This window comes from Lissotriton helveticus, chromosome 10 (genome assembly GCF_964261635.1).
Source record: "Lissotriton helveticus chromosome 10, aLisHel1.1, whole genome shotgun sequence".
NCBI lineage: Eukaryota > Metazoa > Chordata > Amphibia > Caudata > Salamandridae > Lissotriton > Lissotriton helveticus.
Genome location: NC_136071.1, coordinates 659,377,553 through 659,399,081, shown reverse-complemented (window position 1 = coordinate 659,399,081; position 21,529 = coordinate 659,377,553). Strand labels below are relative to the sequence as shown.

Below are 21,529 nucleotides of genomic sequence, written 5' to 3'. Positions count from 1 at the left end.
TCTGATCGATCCATAGTTAACAAACAGTTGATCAGAATGATGTATAGCCTTGGACCTATCCAGATAGAATTTTAAAACCCTTTTCAGGTCCAACGAGTACAAAGCCCTCTCAGCTGGAGAAGAGGGATTGGGAAAGAAAGTGGGCAGAGAAATGGTCTGATTGACATGAAAATCTGACATCACTTTAGGAAGAAAGGACGGATGTGTCCTTAGTACCACTCTATTCAAATGAAACACAGTATAGGGTTCCTTGGAACAGAGCTTGGATCTCGCTCGCCCTACGAGCTGACGTGATTGCTACCAAAAAAGCCGCCTTCCAGGAAAGGTGCTGCAAAGTAGCTTTATGAATGGGTTCAAAGGGCGGACCCATTAACTCCGATAGCACCAGGTTCAGCTCCAAGGGAGGAGAAGGCTGACGCTCCGGAGGGTACACTTTTTTCAACCCTTGCAGGAAGTCCTTTACAGCCTGTAACTGGAAAAAAGAAGGTGTGACGGTGACCGCCTATACGCTGTTATAGCGGCTAGATGCACCTTAATAGAATTAAACTTTAAACCTGCTTTTGCCAGATATAACAAATAAGGAAGAACAACCTCTTCCTGACCCTTGATAGGATGATGACCATTTTGCATGCACCACAGATAGAAGCGCTTCCATTTACAGGCATAAGAATGTCTTGTGGAAGGTCGTCTCGTTTCCTTCAGGATGGACATGCAGTCCTGTGGCAATCCTAGATGGCCGTATTGTATGACCTCAGGAGCCATGCTGTCAAGCTCAGTGACAGAAGGTTGGGATGATGAATCCTCCCGTTCATTTTGGATAACAGGTCCGGCCTGCATGGCAGTCTCTTGTGAGGAGCCACTGACAGATGAAGCTGGTCCGTGTACCACCATTGTCTCGGCCAGTCGGGGGCAATGAGGATCATTGTTGTGCACGAGTGTCAGCTTGCTCACCACCTTCGGGAACAGCGGAAGTGGTGGAAAGGCGTTTGTTCCTGGACAGTAAAACCACGAGGCGAAGTCTTGGCATTTGGTGTTTTCGTCGTCCGCGAACACATCTAAGGCGGGACGACCCCAAGACTGGAAGATTCCTTCGAGCACCTCGTCGTTTAGAACCCAGCCCTCTCGGTCTTCAAAATGCAGACTCAGCGCGTCCGCCTTCACATTCTGTCCTCCTGGGAGGTGGACCGCTGTGACCGACAATTTGAGCCAGAAGCCAATGCCAGATGCGCTGGGCTTCCAGTGACAGAGTTCGTGAGCACGTTCCCCCCTGCTCGCCTGCTTGTTTAAGTAGTACATTGTGGTGGTGTTGTCCGTTTGTAGTAGTATCGATGTTTCCTGAAGCGAGGGGAGGAACGCTTTGAGAGCCAGGTGGACTGCTCTCAACTCCAGCATGTTGATGTGATACGTACTTTCTTTGGGAGACCACAAACCTTGCACTTGGAGGTGACCCATGTGTGCCTCCCAGCCTTGAAAAGAAGCATCGGAGATCAAGGTCTGTGCAGGAGGAGGTTGATGGAACAGAATTCCCACCTGCATGTTACGTTTCTTTGTCCACCATGGAATGGAAGCTCAAGCTGTTTCTGACAGAGTAATCCGATCGTCCCAGCGAGCTGACTTTTGGTCCCACTTGTCCTCCAGATCCTGCTGAAGAGGACGCATCTGAAGCCTGGCATTCGGGACTAGAAAGATGTATGAAGCCATCGAACCTAGCAGGGAGGCAATCTTTCGCACTTTCTGAACCTTGTGGCAATGTACCAGCTGACACTTTTGGGTTATAGAACAGCGTCTCTCCTCCGAATGAAACACTTTTCCTACCTCTGAGTCTAGAAGAGCTCCTAGGAAGTGAATCTTCTGGGTGGGTTGCGAGACTGACTTGCTGAAGTGGATGTGCAAACCCAACCGGTGACAGAGCTGGATGCAAGTTTGGAATTGATTCCTTACAGCGTCTGGGGAAGGACCTTTCAGTAGCCAGTCGTCCAGATACGGGTACACGAAGACTACCCTTCGGCGTAGAGCGGTGGCTACTACTGTAACACACTTTGTGAATACCCGGGGAGCTGACTTCAACCCGAAGGACAGGACCTTAAATTGGTAGTGCGAGGTCCCCACCTGGAACCGCAGGAATCTTCTGTGTTTGAGGTGCACCGGTACATGGAAGTAGGCATCTTTGGAGGTCCATCGAACACATCCAATCTCCCTTCCTGAGATTCGGATATATTTGGTGAAGTGCCAACATGCGGAACTTCTCTTTTTTGATGTGCAGGTTGAGCGCTCTCAAGTCCAGAATGGGCCTGAATTCGGCCTTTTGTCCCTTTTTTCTGACCAAGAAATATCGGGAGTACACTCCCTTCCCCCTCTGAGCGATAGGAACCCTCTCTATGGCTGATTTTGCCAGAAGTATCGCCATTTCTTTTTTCAAAAGGATGAGTTGATGACTTAAGGTTGGCCTTGGGGGGCTGGGTGGAGGCAGGCGTTTGAAACGAAGACAGTACCCATTCCGAAGTGTAGTCAACACCCATCTGTCCTGAGTAATGCTTTCCCACTCTGACATATGATGCGCAATGCTTCCCCCAACTGGAGTGGTCAACGGCGCTGGGGGAAGAAAGAACTCATTGCTTCTGCTGGGACTTGTTGGAATTATTGCCCTGGCGTTGATTTCCACCTCCTCTGGAATTTCGCTTGCCTCTGAACTGGGACTTCTGTTGTCCCTGTTGGTCCTGACCCTTCTGCCATTGAGGGGTTTGAACCCTCTGTTTGGAAGGGCCCTTGCTGTAGGAGCTGTACTTCTTCCGAAATTCCTTCTTCTTTTCAAGCCCAACGGCCTTAAGAGTGTCCAACTCTGACTTCATGCGTTGCATTTCCTCATCCGTGCTTGCCCCAAACAATGATTTACCTGAAAAGGGCAAGTTCACTATCCGAGCCTGAGCCTGCGGTTTCAAGGCTGTCAGGCGCAACCATGAAGACCTCCTCGCCGTCACTCCATGCGTATAGCCATGCGCTGCAAGGGTAGCTGCATCCGCCGCGGCGCTTATGATCTGATTGGAGACCTGGCTGCCCTCCAACAGAATCTCCTCAAAATCTTTACGGTCCTCTTGAGGGAGCTTCTCAGTGAACCTTTGGAGAGAATCCCACAAGGATCTATCATACCTCCCCAGAAGGGCTTCCGCATTAGAGACTTTGAGAAAAGATGCTGAGGTATTGCAGACTCTTCACCCCCACGAATCTTGTATTTTGCTTTCCTTATCCGGAGGCACTGTGGATGAGGAAGCTACAGCACCGGATTTCTTCGCCGCCGCAATGATCACAGAGTCTGGTGGTGGGTCAGACATGAGGAAGAGTGGATCCTCCTCTGGCGACCAATGCTTTTTAAGAATCCTTGCTGGGGCGGCCTTTATAGTCGCTGGAGTAAGGAAGACCTCATTGACGGGATCTATGAATCCAGGTACCAACGGCAGCAGGGGCTTGGGTGCCGTTCTGTGATGCAAGGTTTCAAAGATCACAGAAGTCTTGACATGTGGAGTAGTCATGGGCACTCCCAGTTTCAAAGCACCCCTGCCCATAATGTCTTGAAACGTGAAAATGTCGTCTATAGGGGATACTCTTGATGGAGGACTGTCCGTCAGAGTCGGAGGATAATCCCTGTGACAACGGGTCGGAGATGAAGAAGTAGTCGGAGAACTGCGAGCCCGTCTTCTAGACCTCGATCTTCGCCTACTGGAGCGCCCTCGGGAGCGCGATCTCTCCCTGGGTCGGGAGACTTGATGATCCCGATGAGCTTGCAACCTGGCCGCCGTCTCTTTGTCTGGAGCCCAGTGATGCAGAGGCCTACACCATCTTGGAGATAGCCTGATGGAAGGAGACTTCAGGATGTGCTCTCACTGGTGAGCGTGCCGGAGGAGGCAAATCCGTTTGCCCATGCTGCGAACGAGCAGGAGAATGTCTGGACCTCTCACAATCCGAGGAGTAAAGGATCACATCTGAAGATGGTCCACAGTGAGACCTGGAGCCGGAAGAGGATGATTACAAACTCACCGGAGACCCCCCTCTGCGTCTGGAGGTAGACCTTGTGCGACTTCTGGAAGCACATTCGTCCAATATTCTTTTCCTCTTGGCCGGAGGACTCCTATGCACTGAGGAATGTTCCACCTCCACTTCTTCTGTCTCTTAGGAGACCTACCTCTCTCAGCGAGACCATAAATACGAATTCTCTTCCTATACTTGAGTCCTATCTGATAACTTCTTTCAGTGTTCACAAGAACTCGCAGAATGAGAATCAGGGAGGCAGAGGATACACACAGGATGTGGGTCAGTCTTGGCCTTCTTCCCACAGGTAGGGCAGTTGTCAAAGAGAGAAGGCATTTTTGACAGAAAAAATCCTCTTTTCAGATGTAAAAAAGGTAGCACGAACACTCTATGCTCAAAAGACGTCGAGTGAAAGTAAAAATTGTAGAAATGTTCTAGTATTTTTTGACAGAAAGTCAAAAAGAAAAGGGAGCTGTTGAACCAGGGTCTTAACTGAAGTAGCCGGAAAAAACTGACCTAACTGTCACCCCTGAGGCATGATGGGAAGCCAGGGGTCATGGCTGCCTTAAAGGCACGGTGCCAATTTTTGTTGAAAATGGTTTCATTTTCTATGCTATTGCTGTTCAATGCAGCCTATGGCTAACAATGTATGTCTATTGGCAATTTACAAGATTTATGAGTCTTTTCCTCATTAAAAAACAGAGTTCAAGGGTTATTTGACCTAATGTGTTTTTTGTTTCATTGCTATTTCAGTATTGCTATTTCAGTATATGTATGATTATTTACATTGTTTAGCCTCATTTTTGGGGCTGCATTGGTGTGAGAAAAAATTATATATGTGTATACATATTTGTGGATCTACTTATATGTATTTCACATATATATTTATAATATTTCCGGGGTCCCCGCACGTGGGCGGGAATATTCAGTGCTTATGACTATTGATCAGGATCCCCTGGAAGAGAACACCTCTTAGGGAAAGAATCCCGCAGCAGAGGAAGAACATAAAGGGCCTGCGGGTAGTACCACAGACGGCTTATCAATCAGCCAAAAAACACACAGAGGGCCCAACCTGAGGACCTATACGGCTTTACCAACAGCCAAAAGCCACAAAAACCAAAGGGCTGTACCAGCAGCCAACAGTACAGAAGGGCTAACTTAAGGATCCCGAAGGCACGACAAGCCACACAGGACACACAGACTGGCCAACCGAACACTAGAGCTAGAAAAAGAGTGGGATAACGCCTCCCATAAAGCACCGGAGGACCGACAAGCCAAGCTTACGGAGGGGGAGGAGGACGGAGCCCCGCAAGGGCCTGAGAGGCCTCCGGAGAAGGTGGAGAAGCCTGCGAAACAACCGACAGCGAGATGTGGAAGAGAGGGTGCGAGGGCTGTGCTCACGGGGGCGGCGAAGAGCCCTCCCTACAAGACGCCGGGGAGAAAGCACCAACGCAGCGTCCTGTCTCCGGAGAAGAGGAAACAGGAAGACGATAACCCACTGGAGAGGAGGGGGCCTCTGGAGACGGGTCAAGGACCCGACGCCGGCATGGCAACGTGGAATCCAGCACCGGCGCGATACCGACCGGCGCCGGAGAGGGCACCGTGGGCGTTAAGTCGACCACCACCACATGCGTTTTAGGGGAATGGCGCGTGGTCAGAGCCTGGGCGGCTAAAGTACAGTGCCGAAAAGGCGCCGACTCTACTGCAGACGTGGCAGCCGCCTGCGTAGAGGGCCGAGAGGGCCCCGGGGAAGCGCCCCACCCCTAGCCACCACCCACGGCGCCGCCAGGGCCGACAGTTGTTGGCGCCTGAACGGCGTCAACTCTGCCTCCGGAAAGGGAGCCGCCTGCCCAGAGAGGGACTCTGGGATGAACCGTGAGTCCCAGCGACAACACTGGGACCCCCTGGGGAGTTTGCGGCGCGGCAGAGACGCCTTGGGTCGAAGAGGGGAACCCTGTAAGGCCGCACCTAGGTGACCACGCCCCCAAAACCTGAAGCCGAACTCGTCGGCGCAGAGGACGAAGCCGCCGGCGACTCCGTGGAAGGCCCCGCACGTGGCAAGGGATCCGCTGACGTCTCAGGAAGAGGAGGAGGGGCCAAAGAAGCCTGCAGGGCCGTAGCATAGGCCTCCACCCCGGGTGGCGACAAGCGAGGCTGCCTGTCCTGAGGAGAACAAGTGCCCTCCGCAGAACGGGGACCAGGCCTCGGTGACAAGCTGTAAGACTTACCGGTGGGCGAGCGACGCCCCTGGAACCTCGGTGAAGGACGATGTCGAAGTCGGAAACGGCGGTTTCTGGACCCTTCCGTAGGAGACGGACGTGGCGACGACGCCAATCTGGACAAGCGGGCCGAAAGTAGTTTCATCCGGCGCTCCAGCCGGGACTTCGGCTTCAGGTGCTGACAAGCTTTGCAGCCCGTCGAATCATGATGCTCGCCCAAACACCACTTACAAATAGGGTGAGGGTCCGTCGTAGACATCTGACGCATACAAGAGTACACGTCTTGAAGCCCAAAGACATTCACACACTGTTCCACACACAAAAGCATGAAAAGAAGGCCTGAAAACAGGTCAGGGACACAATACGGATCCGTGTTGCACGCGGAAAAGGAGGAAACTGATGTCAGCGTGCCGGGGTGAGGCTTGTGACCTCGCTGACGTCACGCCTGCGGGCGACGTCAGGACGGAGTCACGTGGTACCGCCCCCGGCGCGCAGAAATGCTGTGGCAAAGAACCTTTTCCGGATCCAGTCTCGCGCCTGGGGAGAATTCTCGTTAAGGAATCTGAGGCTAGTAGTCTCTATCAGATTTATATTGTATGGCCCGTGATTGTATGGTATGGCATCTCCTGTGATGGATGGCCAATCACTATATGGTATGGTATGTTTTGTCGTAGTATGGTGTGGCATTGTGTGGCATGGCCATCCGTACGGTACAATATGACCAGTGACTGTATGGTAGAACAAGGTGTGTTATTGTGTATGAGGCATGGCCGGTCATTGTATAGTACGTATTCCCTAAGCAGGTAGCGCGAAGTGTCATTTAACTGGAGTTAAGTATATGGTCTCTTAAGGATCCATTTTATTTACACAGCGAGCACTGTGCGTAAATTAAAAAACCTATTTCAAATGAGGGTGTCAAACAGAGGTCCAGACCCATGCCAGAGTTTCAGATTTAGTACTAACACGGTCCCATTTAGATTTATTTCATGCTAATGTGTCCTCTGGAGATTATGTGAATCTGGCACGGGCCCTCCTTGACCTACGCTGCACAGCCCTGCAATACCTCTCAATTCGATTACCAACAATCACAATTTAGACAACTCAAAGTAATATAGCAACACCATAAGTATTAGACACTTACTGGAAACTAAAACGACAGTAGCAGGCGTAGTGTGGGCATCAGCAAACCTCCTCAGACTCTGTCTCAGTTTATCATCTGCAGCATTCTTTGCTGTTGCATTAATGTGTGCAACTGTCACCTGTTGTATTGGGCAAAAATGGTTATTGTTCACTCTCAGTGCCAGGGATATAAAGAATCATTCACTTGGAGAAAATACAGGATTAGGGAGCATGAAATCAAAGAAACACAGCATTATACTGAATGTGACTAAAGGAACACAGTGCAACCCCTGGCACAACATATTCAGAACTGTAGCAGTCACTGACTGGGGTTCTAGTTACTAGGACAACCAACTTGAAACGTTATAACAAAAAACACTAGTCAACCAGACTTCACTGCAATCTGAATTGGAATTCTAATACAATGTATAGCTCTACAATATTGCCTTAACATTAAAAAAAACCTGACTATTTGAAAAACAAAATTTTAAGACATCATTTAATCTAGAAAGCATTTACCTAAGGAAAGCACAGGATTTACGTTGGCAAGGATGTATTTTTAGAAACCGCATGTTGGTCTCACTAGGGACTACAAACACGTTTGCCAGAATTTTTGGGCAAATGTACGTGGTTGTAGTATAAACACTCCTACAACCTGGGAAACCACCTAAGCAATGTAAAGAAAATTCATCCTAAAGCTGTAATCAACTACATTTTTTGTACTACAATAAAATCAGGAGGTACGCAGGTATTGGTTTACAAACCAGTGTGCTTTTAAGAATACTTGATTTTTGAGATTGACTTAATGAGACAGATTTTTACTTCCCGCAATTCCACAGATAGACATTTGTCAACCCATCCACTGAGAATGTTCTCCTTCCTACTGGCAATAGTAATGAAATGTAATATGAACAACCTTCTAGGAAGAAGCAAGAGAGGAGGCACTTCTCTCTTGCTTTCTTCACCCTTGGCTTGTGGACGCTTGCTTTTCCTCAAGGCTCAGTTCCCATTTGGTGACATTTGGCATCTAATATTTACTGAACTGCCAATCATTGTCAGACAATTTGGTTCTCTATTCGCTACACCGTGTATGTAGGGCTCTAAGCCCACTGCAAGTTAATTAGAAGTGCTTTACAAAAACCCCAAATCAAAACTTCTACCCTTAATCAAACATCGGGCTGTAGTATAATCTAGCAACAATAATAAAAAAAAACTAGCGTCACTAATTTAGTTAAGCTTTTTTTTCTGGAGTCTTACCAACAGTTTTGAGGACCCATGAACAGAACATTGCTGTAATCCATCTTGGAGACATAGGTCTACAAAAACAGATTAAACTATTTACTAGACCATTCAAGGTTGGTGAAGCTATTACTGTGTAACAATTTGATAACATTACACGTTCAATTCAGGGCTAGTAAGCAGCAGTGGTTCATTTAATTATTGAGATGCAAAATGTGTATCCTTCCTAGAGCCATTACAAAATATGTTGATTAACAGCATACGTACCAAATCTGTACACAACAACATTCTGCAGTGATTTAACAAACATTAAGAACGTGGCTCTCAGCTTTGCGCTTTTACAGATAAAAACAGACAGAAATCTATTTTCCTGAATATATTCATTTTTAAATACAGCATACCGGTCTAAATTGGTGATTCTTGCTACAGTCAGTCAAGAGCACCAGGTGCGCAGAGTGACGAGGGGCGTTAAAAAAAGAAATTCAAAATGACACTTCAAGTGCAGATGTACAGCTATTTATGCTGTTCTACAATGCAAATGTTTCCAGAGGACGGTATTTTGCTGAATATAGCATGGTGGGGCTATAACAGATTAAGGAAAATAACTCCCTGCTATTCAAAGAATAGAAAATTCTAACACCTGCTCCCAGTTCCACAGTGCCTAGATCTGTCATGTGGAGGTCGATTTGGGAGTGCACATCAGGATGGACATCCTAAACTGCTTCCGGCTAATCTGCTCTGGATGGTCTGATCTTCACAGACATGGTAGGCCTGAGGTAAGAGAGACGCCTTCCAGTAACCATGAAAGGCTAGATGACCGTGAAGATCGAGAAATACTGGAACAACTAGGGAAGAACACACTAACACTCCCCCAGGAGCGAGGAACACAACAAATACACTATTTGAATCATTGCGACACAGGGTAGATAAACTTCCTTCCTTTCATAGGCAAAAATAAAAACCAAAACCCCCAAAAAAGGAAATTACAAAGTTAGAACTTGTGCCTCGATATTGGATTGGGAAGGATTGCAAGGTTGTTAGCTATGTGGCAGCCATCTTGGAAAAGGGTGCATATATATCCCAGAAGTCCATACTGAAGGATTAAAGGAAGAAGGCGGCGCTGGGCAATGGTGTCGCTGTAGGATTCTTCTCTGAGGGCCCCCCCCACCACCACAGAGGAGTGGAGACTGGGAAGAGTACCACGTGCACCACAAGCTAAGTTTATTGGGGAAGTGAAGTAGCCCACCAGCTCAGTCAGAGCTCTCCTAGCACCTATGGTGCACAAGGAACAGCGCGTCCCACCCATCCAAGATGGACTCAGGTGTTGAAACTATGCAGGGTGCGGGCCACTGCAGCAGCGGGAAAAGAAATTTTCAACAACAGATGCATTCAACAAGATAACAAGATTTACTAAATGTAAGGTCTCAACAATGTCAACTACAATGAACAGTTCCTCTGTGCATCAAAGCAATCTAGCTGGCATAAACCAACACTGCAAATCATCTGGGATAGCAGTATTCAAGTTGGCAGGCAAGCTGCTGAAGGTTTTACCTTAGCTAAGACATTTAAATGTTAAATAAGGCAATGGCATTGTTGAGGGGAGGGTGGAAGGGGGTTCAGTTCATAAAAGGCATGAATAATACAGATTGCGTGGTATTTAGGAATTGCAGAGTGTTACTGTACAGTGATACGAGATGTTCCACTTTGATAAGAATGCCAATAAAAATTATATTTACAAAAGAAAAATAAGGCAATGACATACTGCATCAAAAGTAGCATGGATTGCGACAATTCAGCTCGATGAGCAAGGAAGGTTTGTCTGCGTCCAACAGTGAAGGACTAGCTGGGGTGTAAATTTACAGGATTCAAAAAGTACAAATACAACTTTGCTTTTTTCCCAAAATACTCCAAGGTTTTCACATTTTCAATATTCAATTTTTAACTGTGTTAGCTGTAGCTCAAGGCGTTTCATTTCTTGGTTGGTTTGTTGTGGGAAAGAGCAAGAACCCTAGGTTTCCTGCCCCCATCTACTCTATAGCCTCTAAAGTTTGTTTTTCATACAAATGCCTTTTTGCCTTTCTTCTCGTTTTCTGCAGGACCTCTTTCACCCCTCCTCCACAGTTTGAAAAGCGATTTTCATGCCAAAACACATTACGTTCTCATTTGGTATACAACCATGCAATAAACGTTATAGAGTCTAACACACTGTTCATGTTTCCAGTACTGTAACATGTTCACAGAGTGCTTTGTGTAACCTGAAATGTGAGCAGTGTTCATTTTGAATAAACAGAGGCAGGTATAGTTGCCAAATCTTCTACATAGCGCAAGAACCTGAAAAAAGACTGTACAAAACCAGAACATTATATGCACAGTAAAGCTGGAAGGTACCTGGCAGTTATTCAGTTCCTCAATAACCTCTTTATTCTCTTTACTTATATCACACACGCAGATGAATTCTGCTTCCCTGTGTCCTTTAAAAAACTTCTCACGAATTCGTTTCACTACAGTCACAGCAGAACGGCCACTTGGAACGGAGCAGTTTTCAATGTCCCAAAAAACTCCAATTGGGGGTAAATTCTCTTGAATTTGACCAGCAACAGAAAGGTCTGGTGACCCTAAAACAGATAAATAACAAACACGAAGAAACATTTGATTTGCAACACAATACCAAACAATAGCGAACACCAGCAGTTTACAACCACCACTGGCAAAGAGAAATAATATCTCATGAAACATGTTGCAGTGATTCAACTATCTACAATTAAGTCACAGATTTTTGATTTTTACATAAATTCGCATTAATATACTGTAAATACAGGAGTTTAAAATACATGGCAGTCCGCAATCCCTGTACACAAAAGTTCACCTTTAAATTCCTTAATACAGTCGAATTGTGAAGTGTTGTAAAATTAAAAAACATGACATTGCTGCTCAAATGTAGTAAGTTATTACAGTTGAGTTGTAATGCCACTTAGCCTGCTGCAAGCGCAAGCAGGCAAGGGGATAGATGGGCCACAGAGCATAAGTACTGCTGTAGATTTAACGGCCAGAACAGGGTTTTGTTGTTTCCGGTGTATTTTTTGAGAGGGGTGGGGGTTAACACAAACCGTGATGAGCAGGAAGGTGACATTCATGGTAACAGGTTCACTTTTTCCATGGTACTGGCCATTACAGCAAAGACCACATTTTTGAATTTTTCCATACGTTCTGAGGTACACGACTTTTTATTCAATTAGATTCACATTTACTGTAATATCTTTTTGCAAATTATTACTAACTGCTTTCTGGCGAGTGTTCAATCTGGCACTACAGAGCCCACTTTTATTGTTGAGGTCTGCACAAAATGAGGTACACTATTTAGAAAGTCTAGACGACCCTTATTGGCTTACAGGGATCAAACTAATAATCCGAATTGCTCATTTGGGTTACTGCGGGCAAGCTGTTTAGGCTTATCAGAAGGGAGTATTAAGCATCTGTTGAACACAAAGTAAATAAATGAGACACTCAAAAAGAAACTCAAGACCAATCATAGAAAGAACATCTTTATAGAATTTTAGACACCAAGAACTTTGTAATTGGGCAAGTACGTTAGATGTTACAAAATTTTACAGTACAAATTGTAGAAAATGACAGCTATCACATTTCAGGCATGAGCCTTGAATGTAGTTCAAGTTCAAGAATTTGTATAGCGCACTACTCACCCAGAGGGTCTCAAGGCGCTTGGGGGAGGGTGTGTGCATTACTTATCGAATAGCCAGGTTTTTAGTTGCTTTCTGAAGGAAAGGTGGTTCTGTGTAAGGCGGAGGTGAGTGGGGAGAGAATTCCAGGTTTTGCCCGCTAAGTAGGAGAAGGATCTTCCTCCCATGGTGGATCTATGGATGCGCGGAATTGCGGCGAGGGCTTGATTGGAAGATCGTAGTTGGCGAGTGGGTGTGTAGAAGGACAGTCGTGTGTTGAGGCATTCGGGTCCTAGGTCGTAGAGGGCCTTGTGTGCGTGGGTGAGGAGACGGAACGTTATTCTCTTGTTGACGGGGAGCCAGTGGAGGTCTTTCAGGTGGCCGGTAATGTGAGCTTGATGGGGGATGTCCAATATGAGTCTGGCTAAGGCGTTTTGGATGCGTTGGAGTTTTTTCTGTAGTTTGGCTGTGGTTCCGGCGTAGAGGGTGTTTCCATAGTCCAGTCGGCTAGTGACCAGTGCGTGGGTGACAGTCTTTCTTGTTTCGGTAGGGATCCAACGGAAGATTTTTTTGAGCATGCGAAAGACGTTGAAGCATGAGGATGAGACGGCGTTGACTTGTCTGGTCATCGAGAGGGAGGAGTCTAGGATGAAGCCCAGGTTACGTGCGTGGTCTGTAGATATGGGTGCTGTACCCAGGGCCGGTGGCCACCATGAGTCGTCCCAGGCAGAGGGGGATGATCCTAGGATGAGGACTTCCGTTTTGTCCGAGTTTAGTTTTAAACGGCTGTTCTTCATCCATTCGGCTACTTCTTTCATTCCTTCGTGTAGATTGGTTTTGGCGGTGTTAGGGTCTTTGGTGAGGGATAGGATCAGCTGGGTGTCGTCTGCGTAGGAGATGATGTTGAGGTTGTGTTGTCGCGCGATGGATGCGAGGGGACTCATGTAAACGTTGAAGAGGGTGGGGCTGAGAGATGATCCTTGTGGTACTCCGCAGATGACTTCGGTGGCCTCTGATTTGAATGGGGGGAGGCGGACTCTCTGGGTTCTCCCGGCGAGGAACGAGATGATCCAGTCCAAGGCTTTTCCTTGTATTCCGACGTTGCTGAGGCGTTGTATGAGGGTGCTATGACAGACTGTGTCAAAGGCGGCGGAGAGGTCAAGTAGGATGAGGGCAACTGTTTCTCCGTTGTCCAGTAGCGTTCGGATGTCGTCTGTAGCTGCGATGAGGGCGGTTTCGGTGCTGTTTTTGGCTTGGAAGCCGGACTGTGAGGTGTTGAGGGAATTGTTGGATTCAAGGAAGGCGGCGAGCTGACTATTGACGGCTTTCTCAATGACTTTGGCAGGGAATGGGAGGAGTGAGATGGGGCGGTAGTTCTTAAGTTCAGAGGGGTCTGCTGTGGGTTTCTTCAGAAGGGCGCTGAGTTCGGCATGTTTCCAGCTTTCTGGGAAGGTGGCGGAGTTGAAGGAGCAGTTGATGACATCGCGGAGATGGGGTGCGATGATGGAGTTTGCTTTGTTGAAAATGTGGTGGGGACATGGGTCGGTTGGCGATCCTGAGTGGATGGAGTTCATCAGGCGGATGGTGTCTTCAGTAGAGATTGGGTTCCAGGCGCAAAGGTTGTGAGAATTCTGAATTGGTTCGGAGGTGGGTGGAGTGGACTGTTCCTCGGACTGGTTTTCAAAGCTGTTATGTATGTCGGCGATTTTGTTGTGGAAGAAAGAGGATAAGGAGTCGCAGAGGTGTTGGTGCCGGCGGTGGGATTGGTAAATTCTTTGACGATGTTGAATAGTTCCTTGCTGTTGTGGGCGTTGTTGTCGAGTCGATCCTTGAATGCTGATTTCTTGGTGGATCGGATCAATTGGTGGTGTTTGCGGGTGGCGTCCTTGAAGGTGGTCAGATTGTCCTTGGTTGGGTTTTTTCTCCAGGTTTTCTCGAGGGTACGACATAACTTCTTGGATTTCTTAAGGTTATCGTTGAACCAGGGGGCCTTTTTACAACCTTGTTTGATCTGGTGGTTTTTCAAGGGTGCTAGTTCGTCAGCGCAGTGGGTGATCCATTGTGTGAGTTTGGTGGCAGCTTGGTTTGGGCCCGATGATATGGCAGGAGGGTTTTGGTTAAGCGATGTGAGGAGTTGGTCGGTGGTGATTTTGTTCCAGTTTCTTCGAGGAACAGGTTGTGGGGGGTTGTGGGTCGAGGTCTTTTTGTAGTTGAAGTGAACGCAGCTGTGGTCCGTCCAATGGAGAGATGTGGTGTGATCGAAGGAGATGTGTTTGCTGGAGGTGAAGATAGGGTCGAGCGTGTGTCAGGCCAGGTGGGTGGGGGTGTCGACAAGTTGTTTGAGTCCGAGATTGGCCAGGTTTTCCAGAAGGGTGGTGGTGTTGCTGTCGTTTTTCTTTTCCAGGTGGAAGTTGAGGTCTCCCAGTAGGATGTAGTTCTCGGAGTTGAGGGCATGTGGGCTGATGAAGTCAGTGATGTCTTCGTTGAATTGTGTGCGGGTTCCTGGTGGTCTATAGATGAGGGTGCCTCTAAGTGTGGTCCTGGGGTCGGTGTGGATCTGGAAGTGGAGGTGTTCGGTTGTAGCGAGGTTATCGTCGGAGCTGGTCGTGATTCGGATGGTGTTCTTGTGGACGATGGTGATGCCTCCTCCTGTTTGGTGCGGTCTTTTCGGATGATCTTGTAAGCGTCCGGGATGGCTATGGCGAGGTCGGGTGCTGATGAGGTGTTCATCAAGGTTTCTGTAAGGAAGGCGACGTCCGGTGATGCAGTGTCGAGTAGGTCCCAGAGTTCAGTGGCGTGTCTGTGGACCGAGCGGGTGTTCAGCAGGATGCACTTCAGGTGATTAGGGTCGGAACCGTGTTTGGAGTTAGCGGATTTGGTGTGGGTCCTGATGCAGTTGAACTTGCAGGCGTGGTAGGCGAAGGGTCCATGGGTGTGTCCTGGGGCAGCTTCGCAGCATTGTGGTGTGCGTCCGGAGTTGAGGGCAAGGAGGGTAGCGGCGTCATACGTTATGCGGGTGGAGTGGGTTTTGCGGGGACCAGGGGGTCTGGCGCTGGGCGCGGTCCAGGCGCGGACGGGCATTGACGGGCTTACCTTTGGCGCGCCTTCGGCGCGCATGGGTGCGACCGCGGCGCGTGAACGCTGCGCGCAAACGCATCTGTCATAAGAGGAAGGTGGAGGGGGCGGGGCGAGGGGGGGATCAGCTGGGAGGCGGGAGCGGGGTGGAGAGCCGGGCTGGGAGGCGCAATAATAACAACAAAATGGATGCGAGGCAAAATGCGAAGCAGGACGACTTTGGGGTACAGCCTCAACAAACGACAACAAATGGCCAAGCAGTACAGGCACAATCAGGCAGCAGCAGCGCAATTAGGTAAGCGAGCAACACACAATGTAAATTAAATGAAAATTAAATGAAAAATCAAACAAGGTCAGCCATCTAGCGCTACGATACCAGCAGCAGGGAGCAGCGTGGGGAGCGACCGCTTCTGAAGCACTCAGGACGGTCACAGCGTTTACTAGCGAGGGAAGAGCCTAACCTTTCTGTGGGAGGGGGGGGGATCAGCTGGGAGGCGGGAGCGGGGTGGAGAGCCGGGCTGGGAGGCGCAATAATAACAACAAAATGGATGCGAGGCAAAATGCGAAGCAGGACGACTTTGGGGTACAGCCTCAACAAACGACAACAAATGGCCAAGCAGTACTGGCACAATCAGGCAGCAGCAGCGCAATTAGGTAAGCGAGCAGCACACAATGTAAATTAAATGAAAAATCAATCAACAAGGTCAGCCAGTCTAGCGCTACGATACCAGCAGCAGGGAGCAGCGTGGGGAGCGACCGCTTCTGAAGCACTCAGGACGGTCACCGTAGTAATGTTATACTATGGGAGAAAGATTTGCTGAACAGGGTCACTTGCAAACTACTTACAGGACTGTTCTTCTGGACTGAAGGGGAGTAGAGGACAAGGTCCTAGAAAGCACCAAGACTTCAGTTGTACCTGCCCTGGGGTGTCAGGGGGCAAGAGGTGCTAACAGGGGAGATAGCCCCAGAAGCTACACACTGTAGTCAATTGGAAATGTACCTGTAGAAAAGAGACTGTAAGGGGGACCAGTCTGGCGGAACCCAAAGGAGAGGCTCCACTCTTGAGGGTCTCAGAAACATCTCATCAGTTTCAAGAGACTCTGCCTTGGGGGTTCAGATGCATAGTCATTTTGTCCTGCGGATCAGAGTTTGAGACTCCCATGGTTCTCGGTGCACCTGCAGAAGATGGAGAAGCAACACAGCAGTACGAAGTCTGATGTGAAGCTGACCTCTGGAGAAGTCCCTCTGGAGAAGTCCCTCTGTGTGCAGATCAGATTTAGAGTGGAGGTGTTTGGGCTGAACACAAACAAGCTTTGGTGCTTGCAACAGGCTCGCATACATCGGGTATTGATAAAAGGTGGCTCCTGGAGGTCCTGGCATGAACTGACCTCCTGGAGCATGGTGAGCTCTTCCTGGGTTGCTGCTGCACCAGTGGACCCAGTGGCCCGGCGACCGATGTACCGGACGGCATGGTCGGTGCCTGCCGGCTGCAGGGAGCGGGTTCCTCCACTTCAAGGGAGATGCTGGCTGGTTGACGAAGTGCTCACATCCTTCCAAGGTTTTTGGAAGATGCACAGCTACAGGACGATTCAGGTCGATTGTCAGAACAGAAGCAGGCAGGCAGGGTTTGGCAACAAAGTCTATAGCTAGTACTCTGTTCTGACATTCTTCGGCTCTTCCAGGTCCTTTTGGAGTCAGTTGAATAGGAGTTCCTGGTGTCAGGAGGCCACCTCAATACTGAATTTAGAGATGTTAAGAGGAGTGAGAGGTAATAGCCAATGGACTACTTACCCTTGGGGTATCTACATCCCCTGTGGGGAGTTGGCATAACCCGGTCCTTCTTGGATCCCATCAGGCAGCCCACCATAGGGGTGTGACTAGCCTTGTGGTGCAACACACCTACGTGCATATTTAAGTTCCCACCTGTCCCGGTGCCAAACGGGCCTCAGGGCAGTGGGTGGCATCTCCCAGGTCTGGGGAGCCAGAGTCGTATATCATAGGCAGCAGGGGCTTTGAAGGCTCTGGGCTTGATATGCTAAATCACTAGCGATCATGCTGAAGGAGGTGTAAAAACCGTTCTCCGGAGCAGGCATGGTTTCTGGCCTCAGAGTGCAGGCTCTTACCCGCAGGGGGTCAGAAACCGGTCTGTGGTGGCAGGCTGGATGAGACTAGTCAGCCAGCACACTAGATAGTGGTAGGCTTTTAAGGGAGAACCTCTAAGGTGGCCTCTGGGTGCACGTCTTAATAAAACCGCCACTCGCACCATTATGTGTTTATTAAGATAAGGTGTTTGATATCAAACACCATGGTTTCAATAAAGCCGTCATGGAGCTGGGGAACTTGTAATGACCACTGCCCTGCACTTAAACTTAAGATGGCTTACCTTTTCACTTGTACTATCTAGTAATTTAACTAGACCGCACAGGAGCATATCTGCTCATGCAGATATGCCCTCACATGTAATATAATGCACCCTGCCTTAGGACTACAAGGCCTGTTGTTGGGGTGTCTTACATACATTTCATGCAGTGTCTGTAGGCATGGCACACAAGGTTGTGCAACCGTATGTTTTCACACTTGTTAGCACCATTTCACACAGTCTGCAATGACAGTCTGCATGAGTTTGGTGGGGGGTCCCTTAGGGTGGTACAATACATACTGCAGCACTTGCAGAACCTCTTTAGTACCCATGCCCTAGGTACCAGGGGTACCATCCACTAGGGACCTAGAGGTGCTAAAGGTCTTGTCAATTGAGGTACAATTTAACAGTTACCTGGTTTTAGGGAAAGAGCACTGGCACTGGGGACCTGGTTAGTAGGAACCCAGTACACTTCAGTCAAAATTATTGTATCAAATACCAGGCAAAAAGTGGGGGTGATCAGGTCAAAAAGGGGCACTTTACTACAGTGCGACTCTAGACCTCTGTGGCCTAATTTGAGAACTAGTCAGGATCAATCCATTTGAGACAAAGCATTGGGTTTGCTGCTCATGAACTTCTTGCTTTGAACACTGTGTGAATTTATTTTCGGCTCCCAAGTCATCGTCAGACATTGATCAAAGATAATCATGGGCAGGAACGAATAGTTTTCTTACCTGTCGGTGTAGTTTTGCAGCTTGAAGATCTTTCTGGATTCACTATGCTGTGCATTATTCTGCGGTCTTGTGGTTGGGTCCGGATTCGTAGTCTTTTCTTTGTTTTTTTTATTTTTTTTTGTAGCCCAGGTGGGCGTCGGCGTCACACCTCCTTGGGTGTATTTCCGGTGACGTCGGCATGCTTCCTGCAGAAGCTCCCACTCCTGGGCGCCATCTTCGGGTTCTTTTTTTCCATGTTTCTTTCGTTTCCGAAGTAATGGCAATGTTCTATTTAGGTGATATTTTACCGCTTGTACTTTAAAAGTCCTTTTTTTTTTTTAACCACCTCTTCTCTCTCCAGCCTCATCTTTCTGGCGGAGGTGGGTGGGTTCGCTAGTGAATCCAGAAAGATCTTCAAGCTGCAAAACTACACCGACAGGTAAGAAAACTATTCGTTTTGCAGCGTGAATCTTTCTGGATTCACTATGCTGTGCATAGATTTTGGAGCGGTTTCTCATCTCTGTGGCGGCTGGGTGGAAGAAGAGCGTTGGGTATTGAATATGTGCTGTAGCACCTTCTGTCCAACTTGAGCTTCCTTGTTCATTTGTATATCCACACAGTAGTGCTTCGTGAACGTGTGCACCGAAGCCCATGTTGCCGCCAGGCATATGTCTTGTATGGGTGTGTTAGCCAGTGTTAGACGGGGACCCTGAGGGTCGGCCGGATACCGAGGGAGAGATCCCCGAGGGGGACCGTCTCCGGCGATCGTACAGACAAGTACCCTCCCTCCCCACAAACAGGCACCACACCAAGTCGAGTTCAAGGCTTTATATAAGGTTCTTAAGGCAAGGATATCAGCGGTACAGGATAACTTGGACCCGGGGGTCCTCTCACTTCTAGTCTCTGTAGGGAAAGGGGGTAGCGGGACAGTCTTAGTACCGGATCGGTACAGGTGGTGGTAAAAGGCGAGCTCACAATCCTCGAGCTGGAGGGCCTGTGGATCGGGCCGCGGCAGCGCCAGCAGGCCAAGGTGATAGTCTCATAAAGCAGAGGGCCGCGGCAGCGCCAGCAGGCCAAGATGGTTTCACGAGGCAGAGGGCCGCGGCAGCGCCAGCAGGCCAAGATGATTTCACGAGGCAGAGGGCCGCGGCAGCGCCAGCAGGCCAAGATGATTTCACGAGGCAGAGGGCCGCGGCAGCGCCAGCAGGCCAAGACGATGGTTTCACGAGGCAGAGGGCCGCGGCAGCGCCAGCAGGCCAAGACGATGGTTTCACGAGGCAGAGGGCCGCGGCAGCGCCAGCAGGCCAAGACGATGGTTTCACGAGGCAGAGGGCCGCGGCAGCGCCAGCAGGCCAAGACGATGGTTTCACGAGGCAGGGGGCCGCGGCAGCGCCAGCAGGCCAAGTCACGGATGAGTTCTTCTCGGGTCTCTCGACTCCAGGATACAACTGCCTTCCTGGTCTGGTCCTGCCCCAGTTATAGGTCTGGTCCCCTTTGATGTCCGGACCCTCGCGCCTGGGGGCCGGGAGGTCCGGGATGAGGGAGTCCAGACACCCAGCAGGGGGGTGGAGCCAGCGCCCAGGCGGCCTGGGGTGATCGACACCTGGCGGAGGAGAGCCGTTGACGATTCCTTCTCCCATTGACTCGCCAAGTGGTCACTCTGCCTCCTGGGGGGAGGTTGGTGCCTCGATGTCGGACCCGGCCGGGCCCAGGGTGAGGGTCGAGTTGAGGCCACGCGGCCTCGTGCTGCAGCGCCCCAAGATGGCGGCCGGGTCGATGTCGTGGGGTAGATGGTGACCCGGGCCAGCGGGGTCCGGAGCTGGTGTCTTGTAGTGGAGGGATTGCAGGGTACTTCGGGTGGTCGTTGGTGGACTCTGGCTGGGGATGCAGGGAGAGCCAGGGTCCTGGTCCCATTGCGGGGAGGGGGTACAGCTCGAACATGCGGCCTGTCCAACATGCGTCCCCCCCAGCTGAAGGCGGGGAGAGTCAGCCATCTTCCTGGGGACTCTCCTCGCTGAGGCGGAAAAAGCGTGACAGGCCGTCGGCGTTGGCGTGGTCCTGGCCTGGACGATGTTCCACCGTGAAGTCCATCCCCTGCAGGGAGATGGACCAGCGCAACAGCTTCGGGTTCTCCCCCCGCATTTGCATCAGCCATTGCAGGGGTCGGTGGTCTGTTTGCACCCGGAAGTGGGTGCCGAAGAGGTATGGCCGGAGCTTCTTGAGTGCCCAGACTACGGCGAAGGCCTCCCTCTCAATGGTGCTCCAGCGCTGTTCTCGGGGCAAGAGGCGTCTGCTGATGAAGACCACCGGATGGTCGACCCCTTCGGCGTTGAGTTGGGAGAGGACGGCCCCCACACCATGATCGGAGGCGTCCGTCTGCACAATGAATTCCCGGCTGTAGTCGGGAGCCTGGAGCACGGGGGCCGTGCACATGGCGGTCTTTAGCTTCTCGAAGGCTGATTGGCAGCCCGGGGTCCAGTTGACGGTTTTGGGGCTCTTCTTGGAGGTGAGCTCTGTGAGGGGCCCCACGATGCTGCCATAGTCCTTCACGAACCGCCGGTAGTATCCGGTGAGCCCCAGGAAGGCCCGGACCTCCGTTTCGCTCGTAGGGGGTTGCCAGGCCTGGATGGCAGCAATCTTGAGTTGGAGAGGGGCCACCAGCCCGCTTCCCACTTGGTGTCCCAGGTAGGTCACGGACCCTTGGCCAACTTGGCACTTGCTGGCCTTGATGGTGAGCCCGGCTTGCTGGAGGGCGAGTAGAACCTCCCGCAGGTGGCGGAGGTGGTCGGTCCACTGGTGGCTGTACACAGCAATGTCGTCCAGGTAGGCGGCGCTGAAGTCTTCCAGGCCCGCCAGTACCTGGTTTACCAGCCGTTGGAACGTTGCCGGGGCGTTTTTCATGCCGAAGGGCATGACTTTAAAGTGGTAGTGCCCGTCTGGGGTAGAGAAGGTGGATCGTTCTTGGGCCCTAGGGGTGAGGCCGATCTGCCAGTAGCCCGCTGTTAAGTCGAAGATGCTCAGGTAGCGGGCGGCCCCCATCCGGTCAATTAGCTCGTCTGCCCGGGGGATGGGATGAGCGTCGGTCCGGGTAACTGCATTCAGCCC

The 21,529-nt window shown here is 50.1% G+C and overlaps 1 protein-coding gene across 3 annotated transcripts in view; it reads right to left on the bottom strand.

The window, feature by feature from the left end:
• MARF1 (meiosis regulator and mRNA stability factor 1) overlaps window positions 1–21,529 on the bottom strand; it is a 745,071-nt gene that overhangs the window by 519,866 nt on the left and 203,676 nt on the right. For all 3 annotated transcript variants that reach the window (XM_078663193.1, XM_078663194.1, XM_078663192.1), the window contains 2 exons: window positions 10,989–11,215; window positions 7,384–7,501 (listed from right to left, as the gene is read on the bottom strand). In XM_078663193.1, coding sequence (XP_078519319.1) covers window positions 7,384–7,501; window positions 10,989–11,215 — 345 coding nt within the window. The remainder of the gene's footprint in view (window positions 1–7,383; window positions 7,502–10,988; window positions 11,216–21,529) is intronic.